Here is a 26187-nt window from a genome sequence, read left to right as displayed (position 1 = left end):
AGTTTTATTCCTAGTAAATAATTCTTGGAGAAAATCGGGGTAAGGTCAAAGAAAAAAAGACCTATCAATTCTGGGTTTCGGGAAATGTATGATTACATTTAGTTTACACTAAATCTAGAAAATAACATTGTGAACGCCCCCTGAGTCGTTTTCAAATAAAAATGATATAAATTTCAGGTTTTGAGTGACCACAAACTAATCTTTTGAAACGAAAATGTCTCTGAGATCGCGTTTTAAAACTGATAAATGATTGTAAAAGATAAAAATACTTAATGTCACGTCGGCCACTTGAATGTGGCAACACTGCTGACAGTGACAAATGACAATAGATGAAAAGTGGAGACAAATGACATATTTTACAGTTTTACACCAATAATACATTACAAATACAGTTTTTTTGATATTTTTCTACATACAAATATTTTTTTTACACATGATTTAGTTCTTCATCACACATTGATATAATATTAATTTTTAAAATTAATCTGTTTGATAATCATTGATAGTACTATAAAACCGGCAACTCTGCTGCCTTCTCATCCTTTTATAATTCGTTAGTCAGTCAGCTGACTTAAGACGAGTGAGTATCTTGTTGATTCGTTTTTTTCTGTGTTGTGTATATATTTTTTAAATAAATAAAACTTCGTTTCGATCCATAACAAATCAGAAAGAATTGTCATTTTACAAAACTTGAATGTGATTTTAACTTTAAGATGTTTTTCCTTTTTTTAAATCTAATTAACTAACAAACCATCCAGAGGTGTACCTTGATCATGAAATTTAAAATTACCTTCTAAAGTTCATGTTCAAAGCTGGGCTTACCTTGCAGAAAATGATTTTTAATGCAATATTTCATTACTAATTTCCATTTAGAATTTAAATATTTTAAATTTATTATTATTAAAAACTGATTGCCTATAGCAAAAATATTTAAATAAAAAATTAAGGTCTTGTTTCTACATTCTTTGTGCTTATAATTTCAGTGTAAGTATTTTAAGAAGGTCAACTACTTTTACAAACTTATTTTGGGCCAGAAATAAGTAGAATATATTAATTTACCTACCCTTTTAAGTTAAATGAGTAAGACAACAATTACCATGAATACATTATATATAACATGCTAATTAAACTTTAATATGATAAATTATTTATATATGCAGGTGAGTTACATATCATGTCCTCTTATGTTGATGGGAAAATCCAAGGTTAATGATAAACCTTGTAAAAGACAACTTTAATTAACTTGAGCTATTGAAGTTAAATACACTGGCTTTAATAGTTTCAACATAAACATATCCATATATTTAGTGTTTATTTTTATATTCCAATTCCTGAATCGAGAATCTCACAGATTCCTTTGTAAATCTAAACATTCTTTATTCCATCATATATTCCTTTTCAAATCAATCTATTCATAATATTGTCAATAATGTACAATAACATATCAAATACATTTTTTTAAAACAACTATAATTTTAACTCATTAATATGATTTGTACATGAAACTAATGAGTTTGTTCCAATGTTCATTAACTTATGTTATTGATAACAGTATTTTTTTGTGTTTCACAGGAGGCCTTTATTTACATTACATTCGCATGATATGTTAAAATAACTGCTAGAAGTTTTTTAAAAAAGTAGTGGACATGCCTGAACAAACTGTTGATGTAAGTACTAATTAGCATGTATGAAATACATGCATATGCATAGATCCGATTACATGGGATTCTTTACATATGCATGAAAATGCTTTTTGTGATAATTTTATGTGATATCATCATGGCTAAGGAAATCATGTAAAAATAGTATGTTATTTTAATGAGTAATGACTGTTTTTTTCTAATATCATCCAATTTGAAATTCAGACACAAATACATCAGTATTAGTATTATACACCAATCATGGTTTAATTACTAATTTCACTATTTATTAATCAATACTTAAGATTAAATATTATGTTTAATTATTCTGATTAGGAAAATAAACTATTTGGAATTTATCGACCCTTTTGTCCAACTGTCTATTTACTATAGATATGTCAAAACACTTTACAGTCCACAAGTGTATAACATTGCTTGCGGCTCCGCCCGCGTGAAAAAGTTCTTCCGGGATAAAAAGTAGCTTATAGCAATCAGAAGTAATGTAGCTTCCTATTAGTAAAAAAAATCGCTTCAGTAGTTTCTGAGATAAGCGCGTTTAAACACAAAACAAACAAACACTCCAGCTTTAAATAGTAGGTAAATAGTAAAAATATCAGTATAGATTACATATATATAGCAAGTATTTTCCATGATAAATGTGTATTTATATAACATACATAGTATGGATACAAGGAATTAGCGCTTGTTAAATTTTACTCCATGGCACGATGTCGCGTCAGCGCGCGCTCAGTCCTCGGTACCCGTTGATGCTTTAAACAATCATCAATCAAAACGTTACGTGTGTCAACGTTCATACACAGATCATAAACAAACATGTATATATATATATATATGAGCTAATAAATGCCAATCAACACAATTGACCTGTGGAAATGTACCATTATATAAAACAATAGCACCGGCCAGTGAGATCCTCTCCATCAGTCCAATTAGCGAGTGTTCAAGCGGACAGAACTACGTAGAATCTAAAGCAAATCACTGTACGAGTGGAAACAAAAATCGAGATAAGGTTTGAGATAACTTTTCATTTTCTGTATGATTATCTAGGCCGATAAATGTACGTTTTTATGCACTTTGTTTGTCCAGTTTTATCAACGTTTCGGAATACGCCGACGCGTCTTTCGTAACATTCTACCTTAGTGTCGTATTACAGCTGTGCCATTGACATGAAATATAAAGTTTTATTGTAGAACAAATTAGCCAAGTGACGCTCATGTGTACTTACTATTAAATTTAATAAACAACGTGATCCGTACATTCAGGTCAGATAAAGGTATAGTTTACATATTTTCCTTGTGACTGTAACATTAAGCGGCAACGGATTCAAAAATACAACGCTTTAAAATTTAAATTCTCTAACATGTAATGCGGAAATCCATTTAACTGTTAGTGCACTAGTTCGTGTCGATGAACAAATTAACAACTAAAATACGTGTTTTTAGTTTGGCACTTACAGTCTGTAATAACTATTAGGATACATACAGAAATGTAAAATTAAATATAATACGAAACTACACCAATCAAATATCGAATACAAGGCGGTATTTTGCAAGCAGGAATTTGGCCCGGGAATCCATGATTCTACTAGAGTTTCTAACATTCGTAGTGTCATGTAGTATTTTTTAGGAAATCCCATATTATAAAATATATTGGAAAATTGTTTTTTTGGATTAGTCTGTAAAACCAAGCACGACAATACCCCACAATTACACTAGAACCTTTTTTAAAGAAATGATATTAAAGTATTCATGTTCATCGGTGTCTTTTTTATCAGTTATCATTGCGCGAAATACAAACAATGGAAAATTAAAAGTACGTGTAATAAACTGTATCTTTTTCTTATTTTCGCACAACATTGCATAATTGTTGAGCTCATAATTACGCGAGGTATAATCGACATTGATTACAATTGTTTGTCAGTGAATTGACGGTGCTACCTAAATACATATTAACGTTATCATATCGCGATATCGTCTTACCTCTGTTTTCAATGCCAGCTATAACAAATTATAGTCAATACAATTGACATATATTTTAATACGCTTCTTTACAATATCTATAAGAAATAACAATTCAAGTCGCACGAGGATAAGAACCGCCGGTTATGTTGTCATTAGTCATTTCTCTATCCGAACCATTTTCAACACAAAAACTATGAAGAACTTACTTAAATTTTAATTTACTTCATCTAAGATGCCTTTAGACCAGTGATGGCGAACCTTTATTGGTTGACATGTCATTATTTATAAAAAAAAATATGGCCTATAACATGCCATTCGCGACCGGTTTTATCTGGCCGAGTACTCCTTTTAATGACCTAACTATGTTTTTGTTAATTTTTATCGGGCCTTGGCACAATGGCTTCACTGTACCTAATTTTGAGTGAAGTGAAACCCAAAGCAAGATTCATATACAATGTTTGGCATATTACTAACGTGCTCGAATTATTTTGCCACGTGTCAACACTGGCACGCGTGCTATTAGTTCACCATCCCTGCTTTTGACTAAGCAAACACCACACATTACTACTAACTACTGCTAACTTTATTTCTCAATCCCAGCACATCACGCTTTAACTTCAAGAACTATGAGCTGGAATCTCGTACACGGGAACAACCAGGATTCATATGTAGGAACTGTTGTGTATTCCAGATGGTGAAGCAGTTGAAATGGGGTGTTGCCGGGGTGGGGATGATCTCGCACGACTTTCTGACGGCGCTGGCCACCCTGCCCCCAGCCCAGCACAAGGTCGTCGCCATTGCCGGCAAAGACCTAGATCGTGTTCACAGATTGGCCACGCTCCACAACATCAGCACGGCATACGAAGGTTACGACGCGCTCGCGCGTGATGACTCTATAGGTAACAAATTTGTTTTTTTCCTCACTGTTAGAGGTAATAGATTAGTTGACAATGTCTGAAGTAGTTAAATACTTTTTGGTTAAATGTTATATATATTCAATTCATTATAATTAAAGAAAATTGCCATAACAAAATGCGTTTGTAAATAGCTTGAGAATATCTGCTAAATACTGGGGTATTGGGAAACACCTCATTAATTGTAATGTGGTATTGAACACAATACCGCATAGATTTACCAGACGTTTTCATTTGCAGACATCGTATTCGTGAGTGTTCTGAACTTGCAACACTACGAAATAACAAAATTAATGTTAGAGAACGGCAAGCACGTGCTATGCGAAAAGCCCATGGGCATGACTTACAAACAGACAAAATCATTAGTGAACTTGGCTCGCGAGAAACAACTATTCCTCCTAGAGGGGATGTGGTCGCGGTTCTTCCCGGCTTACGACGCTTTGGACAAACACATTGCCGCGGGCGGGCTTGGGGACATCTTTCACATCAGCATACAGTTTGGGGTGCAAATTAACGACATTGAGAGGAACCTGTAAGATATTTTCGTACACGCTTACGTAACGCTTTACTCACACGCTTGCTTGTATGAATGCTAGACCCAAACTCGCGTTGGTCACGCTTCTGTATAAACACAACAGTTTTCTTCACGCTCGTTTATGCCTCATCTCGTATTCGCTTGTACCCGTAGTCAAGGTCGGATATACGAAGTATAATATTGTAAGATACCTTACCAGAAAAAATTTACATAAATGTTCTTGGAATATTTTTTTTACGATTTAGTGCTATAATGTCATCCTCGTAATAACATAAATAATAGGTAGTATCCTCCTTGACTTCAGGTCATACACACAAGTAAACTATAAAGCTTAAAGTACTTGATGACAAATACATTAGCTCGCATAATCTAAACGTATCTAATAATGCTTGTGCGTAAACAAAACGTAATATTAGTATAATTGATCCGATACTTTCAGAATGAAAGACCTGGGCGGCGGTGCCGTGCTGGACCTCGGCGTGTACATGCTGCAGCTGATCCAGATGGTGTACAAGGAGCCGCCGACGGACGTGGTGTGCACGGGCCACCTCAGCGCCGCGGGCGTGGACGAGTCCATCTCCTGCGCGCTCAAGTACAAGGACGGCCGCACCGCCACGCTCGCCGCCCACACCCGCGCCAACATGAACAACCGGGCGGACATCGTCGGCACTAAAGGGACTATCGCTGTGAGTGCCAGGCTCAATAATAATATCAGCCCTATATTATGTACTGTCCCACTGCTGGGCACGGGCCTCCTCTACTACTGAGAGGGATTAGGCCTTAGTCCACCACGCTGGCCTAGTGCGGATTGGTAGACTTGACAGACCTTTGAAACTCCTATAGATAGCTTCTCAGGTATGCAGGTTTCCTCACGATGTTTTCTTTCACCGTTCTCAACTCAATAATATGGATACTTTACTATGTTATTATAGGGACATTTTGATATTGTGATATAATCTTTACCATAACTTATTCTTGCTGTAATTAAAAATTCAATTGTAAATTCGATCAAAATGAATATTAATAAAAAGTAATTGTAATTTTACATGCCCTCAGGCAATTAGTACGCGTAGAGAATTTTTTGGAACGGCAAACATTTGGGAGTCTCATATGTTAATTACCACTGTAATTGTTAAAGTACTTCGACAGTGAAACGAATATATAAACTTAAGTAACTTCTTTGCATATCCAAAGCATTTTGTAGCGTCTCGGTATATTAATCACATTAGTATTGATTATGGTATTGATCATAAAAGAGCGTGCGAAATTTGTTAGTAACTTATTATGTTGCGCATTTATTTTTATTGGCAATGGATATGTTCCGGCAAAGTTATATAAATGCGGAAAAACAAGTGAATTAGTTCTAAGATCTGTTTTTATTATCGAATACAATAACCAAGGACGTCTGTTGTATTATGTGATTATTCGCTTGATAGCAATATTTATTTTTTCAAGACAATATATCCATTGTCTTTATTACCTGCACGGATTGTAATGCAAATCTTATTTAACTGATTAGTTTAAATACTTTCCTACTAACTTCGTTTACTAAAATTATATAGTAAAGTTTTCACATTATTCAATAATTAAAGCATAATTTTTTGAAGACACCTATCGGTATCACCTATACGTACGCCATACAGATAAAACCACCAATAACCCCTATTTACCTACACATTACATCGAAGCTTTCCTTCGATTAGAACGCTCGTAATTGCGAAAAGTCGGATTTTCCTCCGTAGACGGAATAGGACCCTTAATTCAAATCATGTGTCCTAGAAAGGGCATAGCGTATAATAAGGCCTATTATCCCTAAAATGGGCAACATCTGGCAAAGATACACTCCTCGTTTTTTTTTCTTTAATTAAATAATATTTCTATTTTTATTTAATTTTTTATGCACTTGCCTTGTATATCTCTGCACCACATTTCGTTTGACTGAGAGAGAATGCCTATGGCGTTAAAGCCGCCTTTATACTTGTATATAAAGAGCATAAATATTTAAATTTCTTGTTGCAGCTGGATTATTTCTGGTGTCCAACAGTTCTACACATATCTGCCGCCAATAGTACAGAATGGACATTGCCCAAGGGGAAGTACAAGTTTCACTTTCACAATAGTGCCGGACTGAGCTACGAGATACAAGAGTGCTGGAACTGTATTAGCCAAGGTAAGGACTCTGAGGAGTTTATTAAAATAAATATTATTATACTATTGTATAATATATTTATTATATTAACGTCATAATATGGGTAAACCTAACATTTAGCGATTACATCCGCTCTTAAAGCTCAAGATATTGGGGATGCATCACTCCGTATCCCCAATATGTCTGGGTTTAACCTGAAGATAATCTTAATTATAAGGTCAGGGTCCCTAATTCCGTCTGCCGGGCTAAATTCGTCTTTTTGCTATTACAGACGTTCTAATAGAAAGACAGCTTTCATAGCTGTATAGTTTAATAGTGGGATTTTTATACGGAAAATATACTTGCACGAAGAAACAGCTGAATGGATTGCATGAAATTTGTCACGAATGCAGTCAAATTCCACACATTATCTCGAAAAATACACAATAGGTATTTTATTCCGGGAAAGATCGCCAATACGGGCTACGCCGCGATCAATATCTAGATGACATTTGACATTTGACAAAAGCAACATTGCAATAAAATTCCAACCTACCCACTTATCGTTTCGGGAAAATAATATTTTTCACACCAACAATATCACAAAAATATACTAATACACCGAATATTGCATGTACCCGTAGCGCAGATACCACTAATTCCTAGTCTTTTGTGGTGTTAAAACACTATGAGAAATCTTGTGATTGCCTCTTAGCTAGTCTGTTACCCTTTGTTTGGTTTTCGTTAATATAAATATGCTATAGTTATATAAATATACCATACATCTAAGGTCAATCGGGTCTTAGGTATCTCATGAACTTAAACTGGGATTTACAAGTTCCAAACTATTTAAAATAATCGATTGTGAAACTCTGTATTGTAAAAACGCATGTATGGCTAAATAAATTTGGATGAAATTTGGCAAATATACCAAGTCTTAGTAATAATATATTATGTATTTTATGGTATGAAGATTACACATTCAGGGTTGTCTTAGCGATATTGGCTGTCGGGGTGCGAAAATCAGCTACCACCAACCTTAGCAACATAATTAAATTAAACAGACACCTATATGACTAATCATAAAGCCAGATGGAAAAAAATTGAGTGCACCTTTTTTATTTTAAAACTGGCTTCTGCCTCCCGAGGCCCTGCGACGGGTTACACGTACCCTTTCCACCACTGAGTAAAGACCACAGTACTGACCAACAGGTCCAGTGTAGCTACTTTGTTGCATAAAAACATCAATGATAATTATTAATGTCTAAGCCAAAATCGATTAGAAGAGAACAAAGTAACGATATGTACAATACAAAGCTTGCCTGTTTATGTAAAACGTGTTTTATCTCTGTTATTGCGTTGTTAGTATTTATAGAATAATATGTTCGTATAATGCATGCCGAGGACGAGACACGAGGGAATACTTAACGTTTATATTGTAATGACCAAGTTATCTCCGAGATAAATGTAATTGCTTGCTTGTAATGAATGATGTTATATCGTGCTAAATTACATGCAGATAATATTTATCATAAAAACAGTCTCAGCAATTGTCCTATTTAATTTTCAAGTCAGTGTATCTCGTATCTCTGTGGATTTTTTACTTTAATATGGATTTATCTCATTTTCCTGGATTTCATTTGATTTTCGCAAGTCGTACTACATAATATTGTCTATGAACAAGGCTTTTTGATGGTACCCAAAACCGAAACGTAAAACATAAACAACAAAAAATAAACCTTTCTAACCGACTTTAAAAAAAAGGAGGAGGGTTTCAATTGGATTTTATTTTTTGAATACTTTGTTTATGATAAATCTTTCTTGTTACAGGTTTACTGGAAAGTCCCAAAATGAGTCTCGATGAAAGCGTGCTACTGTCAAAACTGACGGATACCATGAGAGCTCAAGTGGGTGTACTGGAAACAGGATTATAAAATTATTATCTTATAATTAACCGTGTACTACTGGTTTTCATACGATATATTTTTATTACATGAGAAGATATAAATATTTCATGCATTTTAAAAAGTATGAGACAGTACTGCGCGATGTTTAAAGACAGTATTTAAAATGCCAGTATGCAGTTTATTTATGAGAAATGTATGCTGGCATGTAGTTAGATGAATTATATAAAATTGCTTTAATTACGTATTACGCAAAGAATGTAAGGAATGAGCTTCGCGTTGTGATATTTTTACATTTTTGACTAGTATTCATAAAAGTTGCAACTTTGCCATTATAAATTTTGTGCACTATTAAATGTTGTTAAAATTGTTGTTACGCGAAAATGAGATTTATAATGTATGCAAGACTATAAGATACTTTGTCGCTTTTGTGGCGTTGCTTTTAATACAATGCATGTTTGATGCAACTATACATTGCCGTTGAGTGAGTTCCCACCGATAAAGAATACCTGATAATAAATTGAAAATCTAATACTTAAAAAAAAATAAGAATTGGCTAAGTAAAAGCATCAAATTATTGTAACGCTCAAATTATCAGTAATGTATTAACACAACTTGTATATAAGACCCAGCATCGGCTGTTAATTTTAACCCCCTTATTCATAGACGTTATTTATCTAAGGACAGAGCATTGCTGTGATAACAAGTCTGTTTCTTAGTCCTGACGGTATGGCAGCCTTCGCAGTGCGTAGACATAGGGCCGTTGTGATTGGCTAATATTGTGATATAACTTGAATCTAATTGGCTGTCAGATATACAAAGTTGAACAAACAGCCAGCTGTCAGATATACAAAACTGAGAAACAGACTTGTTATCACAGCAATGCTCCATCCTTAGATAAATAACGTCTATGAATAAGGGGACAAGTCTATTACATGTTATTCTTTCAGATGTTTGTTCTCACAAAATGTCTCGTTGTATCAACTGGAAATATATTTTTAATAAAGCATACTGTTACATATACTTGTGACAACGCTATTTCACGCGTTTACTTATCTTTTAGTACATATTTACCTCAACTAACTGTGATTCCGATTGCGTTGTGAAACGTTTGTTATTTAATATTTAAAACAGTTATTGTAACACATACGTATTTTAAACTCGAGCAATAAATATATTTTCCAAATTTACCATATGTTTATTTTAAATAACTTTCCTGAAACGAACAGATGGATCGCACTGGTAGGTGATAGTGAGTGTATTGCTTGTTGCCAGTCTTTGAGGCGAAAAGTGATGATATTATCTTACCAGCAAGTGTCATTATTGCACGTAATTGTAACGTTGCCGTTTCTAGGTGGTTTAGTTTAAGCCAATGGGATGAATGATCAGAAAACTACTAATTCGCGCTGGAAACGAAAATGTATACTGTGTGTTTATTCTAGGACCACTTGAGCTAGTTGCTGAAAACTATTCTGTCTTCAAGGCTAAGAATAAAAATTCCTGACCTCTAATCGCCATAGGACCTAGGTAATATCAACATAACAACTAAGATCTGTTGAAGGTAACATCAAAGTAGAACGCTAAGTAAAAAATTAAAAAGATTTAAATAGGAGATATACTTTTATTTCTTAATCCGTACATTATAATTTTCAAAACATTATTTCAATCTTTGGTTTTGATAAAATTGATAACATTTCACTTACTCTTTTTAATTCAAATGCACTTACAAAAAAGTTTGTAATCATTATCTATTTCATAATAACGCGATGTATTGACGAAAGGAATGAATGAATAGTTACAAAACATTTCCGTTGTTGTCAGTCAGCTGAGAGGTCAAAGACCCGTGACCACTGACGCAATGGTTCAATAATCTATGTGCCATAAATATCAGCTATCTACATGTATTTGAAATAAACTTATAAGATAACTTAATTTAGAATTTGACGCAATTAATGTACGTGATGTTTTATGTTGTTTATTTGGCGAAACTTTCGAACACTTTTTGGATGATAGCAACGCCTTCCTTGATCTGTTGCTCGGTGATAACGAGAGGTGGGGCCAGCCTGATGATCTGCCCGTGTGTAGTCTTTGTAAGTAGACCGGCGTCACGCAGCCGAAGGCACACTTCGTATGCAGGAATGCCTAGACAAAAAAATATTTTTAATTTTATATAATAAATATATCACTGTCTATTAATTGGGGAAAATTATAGAGACTTCGTATAGCGACAAATAAGGACAACTCAATAGAAAATCAATATGTTAAATAACAAAAGAGACCATACGAGCTAGAATGTAAGTATTTCTCATCGCCAAAACACGGGTTATGCAAAGTTATGGATTTATAAGATATTATTTATAAGATTTATATAAATTAGATCCCCAATAAATTAAAAAAATAAGTTGCAGTATATTAATTTTATAGTATAAATAGTATGACTTACTATCATGAACCACGATAGCACACATGAGTCCCTTGCCGCGGATGGTGGTAATCATCGACTTGGGTATCTTTGCCAATTCCGCGCGCAACACGTGGCCGAGCCGTTCGGAGTTCTCACACAACTTTTCTTCCAATAATACCTGAAAAAACGTTCACGTCCATTGGTGGAAAACTCCATGAAAATCTGTTCGATAATTTTTGAGTTCATTGCGCTCAAACAGACGCGGTGGTTGTTTTATAGTATTTAGGATGTTGTGATAACAGGAATGGTTCCGCAGAGCGATCTTAATGCGACAAAATATACCGGGGCCATCCCGTATTCACCGATGAAATCCACCGCGGTTTTTGGTTGGTAAGCTGGTGTAGGGCATATATAGGGGTAAGAAGCTGAGTCCTTGGACCTCCTCTCTAATTCTCTCTCGGATGATGCTATATTCCTAAGTTTCGACATTAGTCCGTAAGACCGGCGAAATCAACATAACCGTTTCACTTGAACCCCCCCCCCTCCCCCTCCAAGTGGTGGTAAGGATAACATGTTTTATCCCATAGAAAAACAAAACAAAGGATATTGTGATATCTTACGTTTATAGCTTCCCTGGCAACCGCACATGCCAAAGGATTGCCGCCGTATGTAGAGCCGTGAGTACCCGGCTTAATCACCTGAAAACAAATTATATCCTCATTATCCCACCAATTTCAGTGTCAGTTTGGTTCATTTGCACGGAGTGTATTAAATTAAATAAAAATGATTCCTATATAAAAATGTATGTAGGAATATAAAGCAGGATCACATTTCTGGAGTTCTTTCGTAGACCTGTTTAAAAAGCTATTCGCTAAATTTGGATTTTAATACCTAGATGCGCGCTTAGGCTACCAAGCCTAATTTTCAGGTCTCAACTAATATGGGGATGAACAAAACATTATATAATTCTCGTAAATATAGAAACATGTTCTTATTTCAATGTAATAACGTGAACGTCTAATTTAACTGCAATGTGTCGCTAATGTGTAATCGTGATATATTTATTACATATTACTTCTTTATGTTTGTATTCTGATTCGCTTTAAAAACAAAGGTTATAAATATTTGCTAAACTATATATGAACGTGCTTATCTTATATTTTATAACATCCAAATTTTCCCCAATTACGTACATGTTAAATAAACATTTTGATATGGTTAACACATAGTAGGTATGTACTTATATCTGAAATATCGGGACGAAATATATTCAGTAACTGTTTGATGTTCACACAACGTGAATTCCTTTTCTGTACACTTTGAGTCTATGTGAGAAGTATTAAACAAATATCTACTTATCTCAACTCATTTTTTCAAAGCTCTACACAAGCAAACCTTACCAACATTATCATGACTTCCATAAAGTATCTACATGACCCATGTAAAAATAATGCAGGATAATGCGCAAAAACAATAAAATTATAAGACTTGATAACCGTAGACTTACGTCCATGACATTGCTGTTAGCCAACACAGCTGACACGGGCACCACGCCCCCGCTAAGGGCTTTGCCGAGGATCAATATATCGGGCCTGACTCCCTCGTAATCCGACGCTAGCAGTTTACCAGCGCGACCTGGAATTTTGATCACGGAATGACTTATGTAAATTTAAAGGAAATATTTATGTAATAAATCTTGTAATATTATTAATGTTTTCATATTAAAAAAAAAAACACTTGAAACACCTTCTAACAATAAGATGATATCAAAAAAGTAAAGTCTTTCGTGAAGAAAGTAACAAGGACATAATATTTCAATTGCATGCTCACCTAAACCGGTCTGCACTTCATCCGATATCCACAGCACGTTGTATTTGGTGCAAAGTTCCCGAACTTTTTTCAGGTAGCCGTCATCAGGAACCACTACTCCAGCCTCGCCTTGTATCGGTTCTACCATAAACGCCGCTACAGTCGGATCCTGGAGTGCTTTCTAGAAATTAAACCACTATTCCATAAGATATGTGTGCGAGACGTTGGTTAGGTACTTATAATAATAGACAGGCAAAAAGAGGTTCCCAATTTTAATAATTTCGTAGGTTAAAGATGCTTTGTTGGTTAGCAAGATGGTGAACTAAAAAATGTCCTCAGCTAAGAGCGGGTCCGGTTCACTCTCCCTAGGCTGCCAGTAACAATGACAACAATGGTATGTGTTTTTAATGACCGGACTTCTTCATACGGAGAAGTGGTCTTTTGATAATAAGCGATCGTGATCTTCAATAGACAACCACTGTATCAGATATATCAGGTTCACGAATAGGTTATTGGTTGGTTCGCTTTGAGAATCGAAGCGAGGTTGGGTTTGGGAGGTTAATGTGGCCTATCTATTTCTATACTAATCTTATATTTAGAAAAGTTTTTAAAACAAATTTAAGTGAAGCAATTCCTAATGTGTCACATACTTGATACGCGCAATGTTAAACATCATTAAATACCTAATAGTATTAGTTAACTTACCTCTAATGCCGGAATGTCGTTATATGGTATGAGACTGAAACCAGGCATATACGGCCCGAAGCCTTCATAACAAGAAGGGTCTGAAGAGGCGGAAACAGCAGACAAGGTTCGGCCCCAAAAGTTGCCTTCCGCAAAAATAATCTAAAAAAAACGATATATTAATTATAAAGTTCTCCAATATTGTTTTTCTTATGTTTAATACGATCCAGTCGATTAGAAGTGCCCATAATGGACACGAACTATGCGACTGCAGATTTAAGAGAGCGAGGTAACCCTGAAACTCTGCAGTGTACGTAACCAAAGATAAAAACTAAGTTAGTTTTAATTTCTCTACTGGGTACCAAGTATGGCGAAACTTACCTTTGCCTGTCCATTAGGTATCTTCTTAACTTCATATCCCCATTTGCGAGCTATCTTGCAAGCGCTCTCGCCGCCTTCCACTCCCGTATTCATGGGTAACAAACGATCGAAACCCAATAACTCAGTCATAAATTTTTCGTAAACTCCTAATTGATCAGAATAAAATGCCCTGAAATCATTCATAAAATTATTTAAGTCTACTTTATAGATATAGAGGATATTTCACTACCATTTTCAAAGTGCACGCGCGGGTGAAATATCCGATACAGTAACTACATATTGACCGTACGTATTAACACGTTGATGTTGTTAATTTATTATTAATAAATAAAATTTAACACGAAACTCAACTCAAACATATAAATATCGTGACACTGTTAATCATAAAAAGGTATACAATTTCAAATTACCTAGATACCAATGTTAATTTATCTGCTTGTCTCTTCAGTGCGTTTATTATTCTTGGATGGCAATGCCCCTGGTTGACAGCTGAATATGCACTCAAGAAGTCATAATACCGTTTCCCTTCAACATCCCAAACGAAAATACCTAAAACAAAAAATATATTAGTAAAAATAATTTATTGTGTGTGTTATTTAATTTGCAACATGGATATTATGCAAATTCTTCTCAAAATTGATCATATTTAAAAGGCAAAATTCTAGCAAAAATATTTGCTGTTGCTTGTAATTATTTTATGGAGACTTATTATGGTATTATTTTTCTAGTGGTACAAGCTTAAGGAGTACAAAACAATTTTAATTACGCCGTTGATTCGGCCAATCCATAAAGAAGTATATTGTCATTAATTAAAATTAATTGTATAATTTAAGTTTCATCGTAGGTCATCCCGCAACGATGAGTGTTTTCTCAACGCAAGCGAAGAGTGAAAGCATTTTTAGTACTAATATTATGTATGTCTAATACAGGCACTATGTATGAATATACGTGAAGAAAATACTTTGTACCCTGTTTCAAATGTTCGTACATTGTGTGCTCGGATGAATGTGAGATTTGGCAAAAATATTGGTCTTATGGAAGTGTACAAAAAAATAAAATTTACAAATTGTCATCTAATTTCGACAAATGGACAATCACTATTCTAGATCAACATTTCCCAAACTATGAGTATGGAGTAGGTCCTGAGAAATAGACCAATACATCAATCGACGGGTAAATCAGCCGGACGGCCACTGACGAATGAAAAAACACCTAAACTTTGATTAAAACAGCACACTTTGTAGGTAATGAAATATCAATAGGATTTTTTTTAGTTTGGTCGTGATCCAGGCAACTTTGGGAACCATTGACTGGTCTACATAATTACTACTAAGACTAAGCAGATAGATACATACTTTACTAACTTAACTCCAAACTAACTAAAAACTAAGAATCCGTTTATGGCCATGGATAAGGCTTAATAAGGAGATACCTACTAATTAAAATTATCAAAGAAAAGATGCAGTTGAAGCATATCTACAAAAGCATTAACACGGGTATCTTACTATAAAAATAACCACGTTTATAAACGTCTATAGATCTGTGTATTAAGTAAACTGTATGCTATATGAATATTGTCGTCCCTAGAGATAAATCATTAGGGACCATACACACGACGCGACGCCACGCTTTTTATAAAGCCGTGCGTCCTTGACTCCTTAGAAACACATAAATTAACAAACTACAAAGGTTCCCTTCTGTATCCCAATTTATATTTCGCAAAGTATGTGCTACATTACACATTGGACGCGTTAGAAACGCGTGTCGACACGTTTCAGTGTGCTTAGACCCTTATTTGAGAAGATCTTGGTTTATAGACGTCGTAATTCCGTTGGTAAACAATGCAATTGAGATTTTCGTCTAGTTTTATAAGGTAATTAACTAGATCTTTATTGTTGGGAAACATGACCCACATTTTTGTGTTATTTTATTGTCAAATATGTTTACACATAATAAAAGAGTCTCGTTTATTTTTTTCACTCATTAAATCGACAGAATGGATTTTGATTTAATCGTTGATATCGGAAGAGTTATAGGTACTTTTATGTTTAATCGTTTCGTAAATTTTAATGTTAATGAAGAGAAGACATCGTAATATGGATACATTCATAATAAAAAAAATATAATAAGCCATATTAAGTTCAAGATATAAGAAAGTATAGGGCTATCACAATCAATGCAAATAAAATTTCACATAGTCAGGTTCTATCAGTCAGTCCGACATCTGGAAAGTCCTTTTTTCTTATTACAGGTAATGATTAGCACGCTGTGCCACTCGCCTGGTGGTAAGGGATGCGATTGCCCATAAACCATAAAGTAGCAATACCATACAGAACTTTGAATTATAAAATACTACGTGACATTCTACTGTGCTCTTCACCCTAAGTCATAAGATTTTAAATGTTATGATGTCCAGTTATTACGATTTTTCAAACTTCTTGCAAAGTTAGGCGTCGCGAAGACATTTTACTGGTCGCAAGAAAAGTACAGTACAACCGCTCTAAGTTGGCCTAAAAACGAAAAAATTATCGCCGCTCGTAACTTTAAAGCAGCCACCGGCGAATGGCTTACTCTACTATGTCTATCGAGCTGTCCCATTCATGCAATAAATAAAACGAAATAAATATAAAGACAATAAAATACGGTCATAGACTAACTTCTTAAATACTTATTTCGAAAATAGAAGATTGAGTATACAGTATACTTAAGCACCTATTAAAGTTTATTATGTGCATAGATAACTATTTTATCTGACGACCATATTATGATATGTACTTAAATGATGGTCCAATCCGTGAATTTTGTTATAATCAATGTGATATTTTATGTTACCATGTAATATTTCGTTTCATCATTATACCTACTACGCTATCATATGTTTGTACTATTTATTATTACAAGATAACAGTGAAAACGAAAACTTGTTCTTGTCCCAGGTCAATCAAATCCCTAGCAACGTTATACTAAGGGGTTAATTTATTTTGTTTATTTACTTAAACGTAGGTAGAATTATAGATCCGTTATTGAGCATTATATTATATTTTCGAAAATTTTAAGGTGACCTGGGCGGAATATTCCAGCATAATTCTATACAAATATTTGTACTTTAAGCGGCGACGGCCTAGTTGTGTGTGGATCGGACTGCCAAGACAAATGTCCGCAGGTTGAAATCCCATGGGCACACACTTTATGTGTTTATTATTTGTGAATTATCGCTTGCTTAACGGTGAAGGAAAACATCGTGAAGAAACCTGCGTACCGAGGAGTTTTCTATGCGAATTTTGAGAGTGTGTGAAGTCTACCCACCCACACTAGGCCACCGTGGTAGACTAAGGCCTAGTTCCTCTCAGTAGTAGAGGAGGCCCATGCCCAGCCGTGGGATACTATATAATACAGGGCTAATATATATTGTTATTTGCAACTGTTATCCAAGTTTGACAGGAAAAGAACAGTTTCAAATTAAATAATTAACCAGTGTTTATTCATGTAAATGTAAGTCAAAATTGGCTATACACAAACACTACATATTATCTAAATGAAAAGAGTTCGTTTAATAAAACATAACTTTGCTATCAACGCCGACTCTAGGTAGAGCCAAAAAGTAATAACGCTCAATTCCGCGATTTTATAACATCTAGTACTTATAATATTAGGTTTATTTAGGATTTAATATTTTAGATTTAGGGAAATTGAATTCTCTGTGGAATAGAATCAGTGTCTACTTATTCTGTGATGAACACCTAACTAAACTGCCTTAGTTGCTATCCACAAGGCGCGTGGTTTGTTAAGGCTAATCTTATTCGTATCCTATATAAAGAAGAAGATATGTAGGTAATGTAAATAGGAATAATTTACGTATAGGTACTCAACACTATATTAATTATTTATCTTAGTCTAACAACTGTCGGGGTAGATACAGTTACATAGTATTCTAAATTGTCCACCGGGTCATCGAATTTAAAACATCATTTCGACGGGTACAAAGTGAAAAAAGTTAACTATAATTTTGAGATTTTTTTATTATTGCAGTAACTAACTAAAAATATCATGTTCTACAACATGGTAAAAACAAAAATCAAAATGTCACGCAATTTCTAGTACTTTTGTCAAGTAAAAGAAGATATGTACTCTTATTTTGTAAAATTGCACGATGTGACTACTATTAACTACCGCTGGCCGTTATGACACGGGACGCGCGGGGAGCGCGCCGTCATTCGTACTGAGGCATCAGTCAAAAAGATATCTGCGCAATTATGCTCCAAAGTTGATGTATTTTCAATTAATTACAGTCACAAACTAATTTTAATACATAGTGACTGTTGCAGTTATTGTCTATACTGAAATTTATTAACAACTGTAATATCTCGTAAATTAAACATAATTAGAAGAAAATAAATATACATGTAGATGCCATATGAAATAATGAAGCGGTAATGAAAATTTCAACAAATTTAGTTTAAAATAAACAAAATGGGAGCATTTTTTCTTATTATACGCTCTCCTGAAAACTAGCTGTTTTGTATATAACTCTTTTTACTTTGCACCCGTCGATTTGTTCCCAACTCAATACAGAAATAATAAACCAATGGTGTGATATTAATATAGATTATCAAATAAATTTCTTACCTTCACCACGGCACAATGCTACAGGAATGGGGCTGTAGTTACGGCATCCATATTGATCCTCAAGCTCGAAAATTTCTTTCGATGACAAATCTTGTGCCGCCATTCTGTTAAATGAAAATAAAATCATTAATACTTAATAACTACAAAAAGAGAAGATACATTTTTTAATGCTACCTAACTTGATTCAATATAGTATTAATTCTATTGAAGAGTGATCCCTTAGTGCTCTATTTTTACGATTCAACTAATTTAAATTAAGAATTAAATATCGAAAAGAAATATGTACTACTGCTACTTATTAAAGTAGTATAAATATTTTCTATTAAATGAATAAACAGTTATTAGTTTAATTCGATTCACCTTTAAGCCGAGTTAATCAATGAAAGGTTCTTGCAACAATGACTTCGGATTTCACACACTTTCTTATATACTGTCATTTTATCAATGAACTGATTACGATGCGCCTGATGTAAATTATTTGTTTTGAATTACTTAATTGAATTATTTATTGCTAGATATTATTAATAATTTACGCTATAAATAAAACAAAACAATAGGATCGTTATAAGAAGTAAACAGAAATATTGTATTCAATTTAGCTAATATATAGGTACGTACATATTGAATAAAAATATTCGTAAGCCCACAAACAATTTCCAAAAATCAAGTAGGCAGACACAATTCTTAATATAGGTAAATAACACAGGTAGCTACTGATTTTTTTACTAATTATATATCTATACAAAATAATTTTACTAATACTTAAACTTTAATAACATTGATAACTTTTTTGCCCAACAACCAAAAGAAAAAAAGTAGTTTCGCATTGTAAAAATAATATTTACATGATATGGAGAAGATAGTTTCAGTTGTATATGTTCACCTCAAGGTCAACGTGGTAAAAATAGACGTATACATATTTCATTCAATGAATAACAAACTCAACTGTATCTCATTTGATAAAATTGTGCTAAAAATATATAGCTAAAATAACATATAACCAACCTGACTATATAGTTTATTTAGTTATGTGTGTATGCGGAGACCGAATGGCGGAGGTGTGTCTGCGTCCAAATTTACGTGACGACTGAATGAACGATACGAGACTATTGTCGGAAAAATACCGCAGTTGATTACTGACACTCAAAATATTACGTCACACACCTAATTCAGATCAAATTATTCCTGTGTTCATCGGTATGTATCAACGATCGGTAAACGGCAAAAACAGTCGTAGAAACATTGCGTCTATTATTGAAATACTTTTTGGCGTATACTATGAAGTTTGGTACGGCATCGCAATGTTAATGTTTCCGTATCAAATTCAATTCAATTTGTTGTTAAAAATAATTTTAGTAGTGCGTGCTTAGACGGATTCTCGTATGGGTTAATAGATTCTCCTTACACCTAGGAGTACGAAGTTTCTATAGATATATATAGGCCACCTGCAAGTAAGGGTAATTTTAAGTTAAATCCAATATCCTTACACATTATAAAACAAGGCCCCGCATCTATCCATCTGCTTCAACACGACTGCATGGAATTCCATGCAATTTGGTATGGAAATAGTTTGAGGCCCCAGGAAAGACAGAGGGCATATTTTATATGCAATTTATTTAAAGGCTTAGGTATTATACATTTTATCTCGAGAAAGTATCATCATGATCAGCCGCAGGTTCTCCGCTGCTGAACATGGGCCTCCACTAAAGATTTTTAGATCGACCAATCGGAAGCGGCCCACATCCAGCGCCCTACTGCGACTTTTATGAGGTTGTCTGTCCACCTCATGGGTGCACGTCAGACGCTACGCCTGCCAGTTCGACAGGAAGACATAAAGCGGGAGCTTTATCCTGGAAAAAATATTTTACGCGAGCAAAGTCGCGAGCAAATGCTAGTCTATCTATCTATAGGTATGTAGTACATATTATAAAACAAAGTCCCCAAAAGCTGTCTGTATGTGATCAATTTTTTATCCTGGAAAATTCCTTCAAGCGAGCGAAGCTGCGAGCAAAAGCTGTTTTTTTTTAAATTGTAATTTGTTATCTGTTTATCATCGCAAGTTAAAATGTAGTTTCTCAATAATAGAAAATCTCTACAGAACCTAACCGTAGATGCATTGCAATTAACTCACTTGGGTGGCATTTAAAGAGTTGAGAAATAATCTCATTAATAATATTTTAATTGCAATGTGTCAGCAGAAGCCATTATATTGATTTTGTTATAAAATAGTATGTCATAAGTATATCAATACCTTCATATGTATGCAAATCATTGGATAGCGCCCTAGCGCGCAATTGCTGGTCAACGTCCTAACATTAAAAGATAACTAAGTAATGAATTGAATATGTAGGTATTGATAAATGTAATCGTCTCATTCGGAAAGGTCAATTACATTATAGACCAAGCTGGTTAAGTCTGGCTTGAACAACGAGGAACAGAGTCGGAAATTAACTTTCAGTAAATTTATCTTGAACAATGTTTATACTTCCTTCTATGTATTGTGTCGTATTACAATGATTTTTATACAATTATAATATCTTAACAAGCCAGTAAATGACGTTCACTTAAAGACATGGAAGGCTTATTGTATCACTTGTGCAATCCCAATGTAAATATCATAAACTGAATACATAGGTCTTAGATTATGAGATTATGGTAATATTACACCCTACGTAGATATATATGTCAAGAACAATTAGGTAAACGTATAATTATTACTAACTTAGAAACTTATAAAGGTTTGTATTTTTATTAGTTGGCCGCCTTAGACTCGTTAGGTATGTAGGTAATGTTACGTGCTTTCGATAATGTAGATAGATAGATTCTACTCCATCTCCAAATGAAGGATTTAAGTACCAAATGCGCGACGTGTTTTTTACATGATGCTCACAACCCAGTTTTTTATCTCTAGCACTTGGTGGTAGGTCTCTCGAATGGGAGGGGCCATTTGGGTAGGTATTTACCATCGCAATGTCTATTTCTACCACCAAGTAGCAATTCGCATACACTGATGTATTCCGATTTGAAGGATATTGTAGTCAACGTAATTACCAGGCTTTATGAGGGTTAACATTTTATGCCTTAGGGTGATAAGCGCTGTGGAGGGCCAGGCAGTCCTTTATAATTTAAATTTTGTGTGGTTCTGCCACTGTTTATGGGCGGTCGTATCGCTTACCATCAGGCAAACGGAAAGGTCGTCTCAATAATCGAAAGCAATAAAAAAAATACCACTCTAGAGATTTCCGAGAGGCTCAACATTGAGTCGAAAGACCAATGACATAATAGTTGAGGTTTGGTTATTGCACTTCCCCCGTGCAAAGACAAATACTTTTTACCACTTTTAAATAGCAGGAAAAATATTAATGGGTAAACAAATAGGTATTCCTGATATTTAAAAGTGGTAAAAAGTAATCTCTACTCAAATATTTAATAAAATCTTATTGAGCTCTGCGTCGTCACAGACTAAGCTAGTTAAAATTGGTAGTACTTAAGTAATATTACCGTTGATACTCGGGTACACATACCTATGATAAATTAATATTCACAGAACTCACAAAGAGTAGGTAGGTATGTCTTTATTAGATTGATCACATAACCTGTTTATTTGCTGTGTGTTAGCGATAGAATGTGAATAAAATTGTATAATTCCAAAGTGAAACACCGATTATTCCGTGAACACATTTAAATGTTCGCACAACTTTTATTAGACCTCTTCGCGAAATCTCTAGCCATGTTTCTAATTTGTAGCTTTATAGCATCGGCGCTATTAGTAGGAATTAAATCGTACAGGAGTGTAGCTATCGTAGAGTTAGGCGTTGCAGCACACCGGGCCCCCCCAATCCCGGGAGCACCTCGGACCCAGTGACGGTTTTTGCTCCAGCCCGGGTCTTTGCATCGCAGAGTGGCCCTTGGTTACTATGCCTACGCCACGGCCCTCTTAAATACCCTATTCTTTGTGTCGCGGAGAAATTGCTTTATTAGTACCGCCCAGCCTTCATAGGAGGCGACTGAGTGGTTATGTCAGGGTCACCGTGCCTTACGACCCGGCGCGGCGTTGAGTCGCTCGGATTTATGTAGCCCTTCCCTAACCCATAGACATAACGCACGGCTTAACAAATAAAACGCCGCAGTAGCCCTCTGCGTTGCATTAGAAACTGCTACGGGCTTCCTCGTCGAAAGGCTTCCTCGCCGGAAGGCTTCCTCTTCGTCGCAGGCTCGGCAAGATTTCAATTTGTCACAATGGTGACACACGGCTGACACTTCCGTCCCTACGATAATCGTATCATAGGGACATAGTTACTCACCGACGCAGCTATGCCCGGTGAGTACCTGTATCAATCGGAACGTTGCTGCGACGAGGCGCCTGTCCAGCCACTCGGCAAAGACAGGCCACACTGCCGCGACGGACCGGAGCTTCGCTGACGGGCCCTCTAGCCTGAGACGGCGGATCGCAATAGAGAGGCCCTCATGGTTTCTATCCTGTCAGGCCCAGACACTACCCGCGACTGAACGCCTCCTTCCTCTAATCAAAGGTGTCGGAGAGAGATTTGGCGTCCAGATCCCAAGGCAGGAATCCGACCAAAAGACAAGTCACCTACTCTTAAATATCCTATGAACATTCTATGAATTAATATAATTTCAAACATACTATTAACAACCATTGTGTGAAGAAACAAAACATATTATTCATCTACATTGAGACATGACCAATAAAAGTCACCTTTTTTTTTTTGATTTCGCGTAGAAAGTCCCTTATTACTACCGCCCAGCCTTCGTGGGGGGCGACTGAGCGGTTATGCTGGGGTAACCGTGCCTTACGGCCCGGCGTTGAGCCGCCCGGATTTGATGACGACCTTCGGGCGACCGCCGGGCCGAGTCCCTAACCCGAGTACAACTAACCTATGCACGGCCTACCAGCTAAAACTCCGCGGTGGCCCTCTTCGGCGCATTAGGGACGACTGCGGGCTTCCTCTGACGGAAGTGTCTAAGTATTCGTCCGCAGCCGCCCTGCGCGGTGCCGCCTTGCGGCCCGTCTCCTATGGGGGCTCAGAAGCCCCACGCACCGAAGGACGCCCTCGGCGTTTACGGCAGCATGAGGCCAACTACACACTGCCGTCCATCCCGGGGTCAACCGAAAATGTGCAAGGATGCACAAAATGCAGTAGGGCGGACAGCCCCCTGCTGCCCGCCGACGACCCCCTTCGTGGCCCCTATTAGTCGCCTCTTACGACAGGCAGGGGATACCGTGGTGGAATTCTCCAAACGCCCCCATTCCACAGGGCGGATCAGTGATATGTACCTAACTTATGGAATTTTTTAAAGTTCATTCTCTAAAACATTAGGTGTCAGTATCACATTATTATTACTGACATTATCTTGAACATGTTTGTTTTAAAATTTACTGTGAAAATATATTTTAATGTATGAGTAAACTGTGATAATTAACATAAGGAATGAGTAAAATTAAAGTTACATTTAAAATTGCATATTTTATTATCAATCTAATTAATTCTAAATCACAGTACTACATTAACAATCATCTATCAGATATCCTTAAAAATGTTAATAAAGTTGAAAGTTCCTTATGATTTTTTTACTTTATTGGACATTATGTGTGATCAACAAAGCAGTACAGAACTATTAGCAAACGATATATGAAAAATATCTTTGGCAAAGCTAATATGTTCACTTGTAGCAATTTGTATGTCAATAAAAATATATTATTTAAAAACTGGCAAAGGCATGCAAATGTATCTAGAAATAGTATGCTTTAGTTTTTAATTTCATTTTCGAATACAGTATAAATACATCTTATAGAAATAGTAGCAACTCAATATTTTTTTTGTTTGTTAGGATGATCCTCTGGGTCTCCCGTATGGAATTCATCATAAACTGGGAAGGACTGAGGCCCTTTCTCTGGTATTGATGGAGTAGCACCTCCTTCTTGCAATCTCTTGGCTTCTAGTTTAGCTGCATTCTCCTTCTTCAATTTTGCTATGGCAAGATTTTTTGCTACTTCCTCTTCTGTTGGTGGTTCTTTCCTGTAAATGATAACATTATATATATTATATATTTTTTTTTTATAATATGCACTGGTACTTTGTATTTTAAGTTATCATAAATTCACAAAATATATTTTTATAACATGAAGATTGTTTTAGATTAAAGACAAAAAAAATAAATTGCAAACTATCCCCACTACATACATGGTTAAGCAATAAAATATATATGTTATCAGCATACCTTCTCATTCGGAGCCATGACTCCCATTCTGCTGGAATTGGATCTTTAAAGTCTTGCCCTGAAGGAGGATCATACCATCTGGTGGGCTTCCTTTTACCCAAGCTTGGGTCAGCAGGTATTTCATAATACACATTTCCTATATAATCTTTTCCTGGAAAATGACAAAAATCTAAAATTGCAATTATTCCATATTTTTTACATAATAAAGGATTGACAAAACTATAATATATGAATGGATCATTTAGGAATTTGAGTTCTTTCCGTGCAATTTCCATAACAAGCATGATTATTGAAATTTCAATTTACCTAATATTTTAGATACTCAATCATCTATTTCCCACGATTTTATCATCCTTATCAGTAGAGACTTCCAAAAGCTTAACACCAAAGAAATAATAAGTAATATAAAATAAAAAAAAACACTGAAAATAATGCACATAAGCACCAACTTACCAACCTATATTATTTCCTTTAATTTGCCTAGGTCTTAACGAATTTATAAAATTTCTAATAACAATACGCCATAAATGCCTATGCTCTCCATTTGACATCTGAAAATAATAAAATTTATTGACGACATGATAAAGATTTATACGATGATATACATGCAGTATCAGTCCCTAAAATAATTATATAATGTTTTATTTTATCATGTAATTCATGTGAACAACACGCAATGATGTTGGGCAATCATGTGTAAATCGGGAACATACACGAACAGACTAGTCACTACTCAAATCCCAGAAAAATCTATGTTTGAAATACAACAAATTAATGACCTTGACATAGATTTTTACACAAATATCACTTGGGAAATTAAAATATTTTGCAAAATTTTATGACGAAAAACAATATCTGACAGTTAACATTGCAAACAAAATGTCATATATCACTGACAGTGACAAATACCTATACATTTTTACAAAGTTCACAGATT

The 26187-nt window shown here is 35.1% G+C and overlaps 3 protein-coding genes across 9 annotated transcripts; 1 reads left to right on the top strand and 2 right to left on the bottom strand.

Moving 5' to 3' along the window:
* The first annotated feature begins 340 nt into the window (after positions 1 to 340).
* On the top strand, positions 341 to 10293 carry LOC115448674 (trans-1,2-dihydrobenzene-1,2-diol dehydrogenase). Of its 5 annotated transcripts, XM_030176177.2 has the most exons (7): positions 341 to 580; positions 1573 to 1667; positions 4314 to 4521; positions 4777 to 5068; positions 5511 to 5757; positions 7091 to 7241; positions 9030 to 10293. In XM_030176177.2, exons 2-7 carry the CDS (start codon positions 1647 to 1649, stop codon positions 9131 to 9133), a joined length of 1023 nt encoding a protein of 340 aa, XP_030032037.1. In that variant the 5' UTR covers positions 341 to 580; positions 1573 to 1646; the 3' UTR covers positions 9134 to 10293. The 5 variants fall into 5 exon arrangements, with proteins under 5 accessions (XP_030032037.1, XP_030032038.1, XP_030032039.1 ...); XM_030176178.2 differs by lacking the exons at positions 341 to 580; positions 1573 to 1667 and adding an exon at positions 2435 to 2670; XM_030176179.2 differs by lacking the exons at positions 341 to 580; positions 1573 to 1667 and adding an exon at positions 2752 to 2934.
* A 411-nt stretch (positions 10294 to 10704) lies between these two features.
* Positions 10705 to 20138, bottom strand: LOC115448673 (ornithine aminotransferase, mitochondrial). 2 transcript variants are annotated; one of them, XM_030176175.2, is made up of 10 exons: positions 20013 to 20138; positions 19008 to 19111; positions 14792 to 14930; positions 14382 to 14550; positions 14022 to 14162; positions 13338 to 13497; positions 13015 to 13142; positions 12128 to 12205; positions 11547 to 11685; positions 10705 to 11245 (listed from the first exon to the last, which is right to left on the bottom strand). In XM_030176175.2, exons 2-10 carry the CDS (start codon positions 19108 to 19110, stop codon positions 11079 to 11081), a joined length of 1224 nt encoding a protein of 407 aa, XP_030032035.1. In that variant the 5' UTR covers position 19111; positions 20013 to 20138; the 3' UTR covers positions 10705 to 11078. The 2 variants fall into 2 exon arrangements, with proteins under 2 accessions (XP_030032035.1, XP_030032036.1); XM_030176176.2 differs by lacking the exon at positions 20013 to 20138 and adding an exon at positions 19368 to 19439.
* Positions 20139 to 24476: 4338 nt separating this feature from the next.
* Positions 24477 to 26150, bottom strand: LOC115448672 (NADH dehydrogenase [ubiquinone] 1 alpha subcomplex assembly factor 2). 2 transcript variants are annotated; one of them, XM_030176172.2, is made up of 4 exons: positions 26030 to 26150; positions 25708 to 25801; positions 25251 to 25401; positions 24477 to 25048 (listed from the first exon to the last, which is right to left on the bottom strand). In XM_030176172.2, the coding sequence occupies exons 2-4, from the start codon at positions 25799 to 25801 to the stop codon at positions 24838 to 24840; spliced, it is 456 nt and encodes a 151-aa protein (XP_030032032.1). In that variant the 5' UTR covers positions 26030 to 26150; the 3' UTR covers positions 24477 to 24837. The 2 variants fall into 2 exon arrangements, with proteins under 2 accessions (XP_030032032.1, XP_030032034.1); XM_030176174.2 differs by having other exon boundaries at positions 25964 to 26130.
* Between the last annotated feature and the right edge of the window lie 37 nt (positions 26151 to 26187).

Source organism: Manduca sexta, chromosome 25, assembly GCF_014839805.1.
Source record: "Manduca sexta isolate Smith_Timp_Sample1 chromosome 25, JHU_Msex_v1.0, whole genome shotgun sequence".
Lineage (NCBI taxonomy): Eukaryota > Metazoa > Arthropoda > Insecta > Lepidoptera > Sphingidae > Manduca > Manduca sexta.
The sequence above is the reverse complement of the archived record's forward strand: the minus strand, read 5'-3'. Positions and strand labels throughout refer to the sequence as shown.

Bases quoted from the DNA above. Each gene is read 5' to 3' on its own strand.
- LOC115448673 (XM_030176175.2), bottom strand. From the start codon at position 19,110: ATGGCGGCACAAGATTTGTCATCGAAAGAAATTTTCGAGCTTGAGGAT. The intron at 14,931-19,007 runs GTAAGAAATTTA...TTTTTGTTTTAG, and splicing joins AGCATTGTGCCGTGGTGAAG to GTATTTTCGTTTGGGATGTT. The intron at 11,246-11,546 runs GTAAGTCATACT...TTTTTTGTCTAG, and splicing joins TGCTATCGTGGTTCATGATA to GCATTCCTGCATACGAAGTG.
- LOC115448674 (XM_037442866.1), top strand. From the start codon at position 3,393: ATGATATTAAAGTATTCATGTTCATCGGTGTCTTTTTTATCAGTTATC. The intron at 3,474-4,313 runs GTACGTGTAATA...TGTGTATTCCAG, and splicing joins CAAACAATGGAAAATTAAAA to ATGGTGAAGCAGTTGAAATG. The intron at 7,242-9,029 runs GTAAGGACTCTG...TTCTTGTTACAG, and splicing joins CTGGAACTGTATTAGCCAAG to GTTTACTGGAAAGTCCCAAA.
- LOC115448672 (XM_030176172.2), bottom strand. From the start codon at position 25,801: ATGTCAAATGGAGAGCATAGGCATTTATGGCGTATTGTTATTAGAAAT. The intron at 25,402-25,707 runs GTTGGTAAGTTG...GTCATTTTCCAG, and splicing joins AATTAAAGGAAATAATATAG to GAAAAGATTATATAGGAAAT. The intron at 25,049-25,250 runs GTATGCTGATAA...TATCATTTACAG, and splicing joins TCATGGCTCCGAATGAGAAG to GAAAGAACCACCAACAGAAG.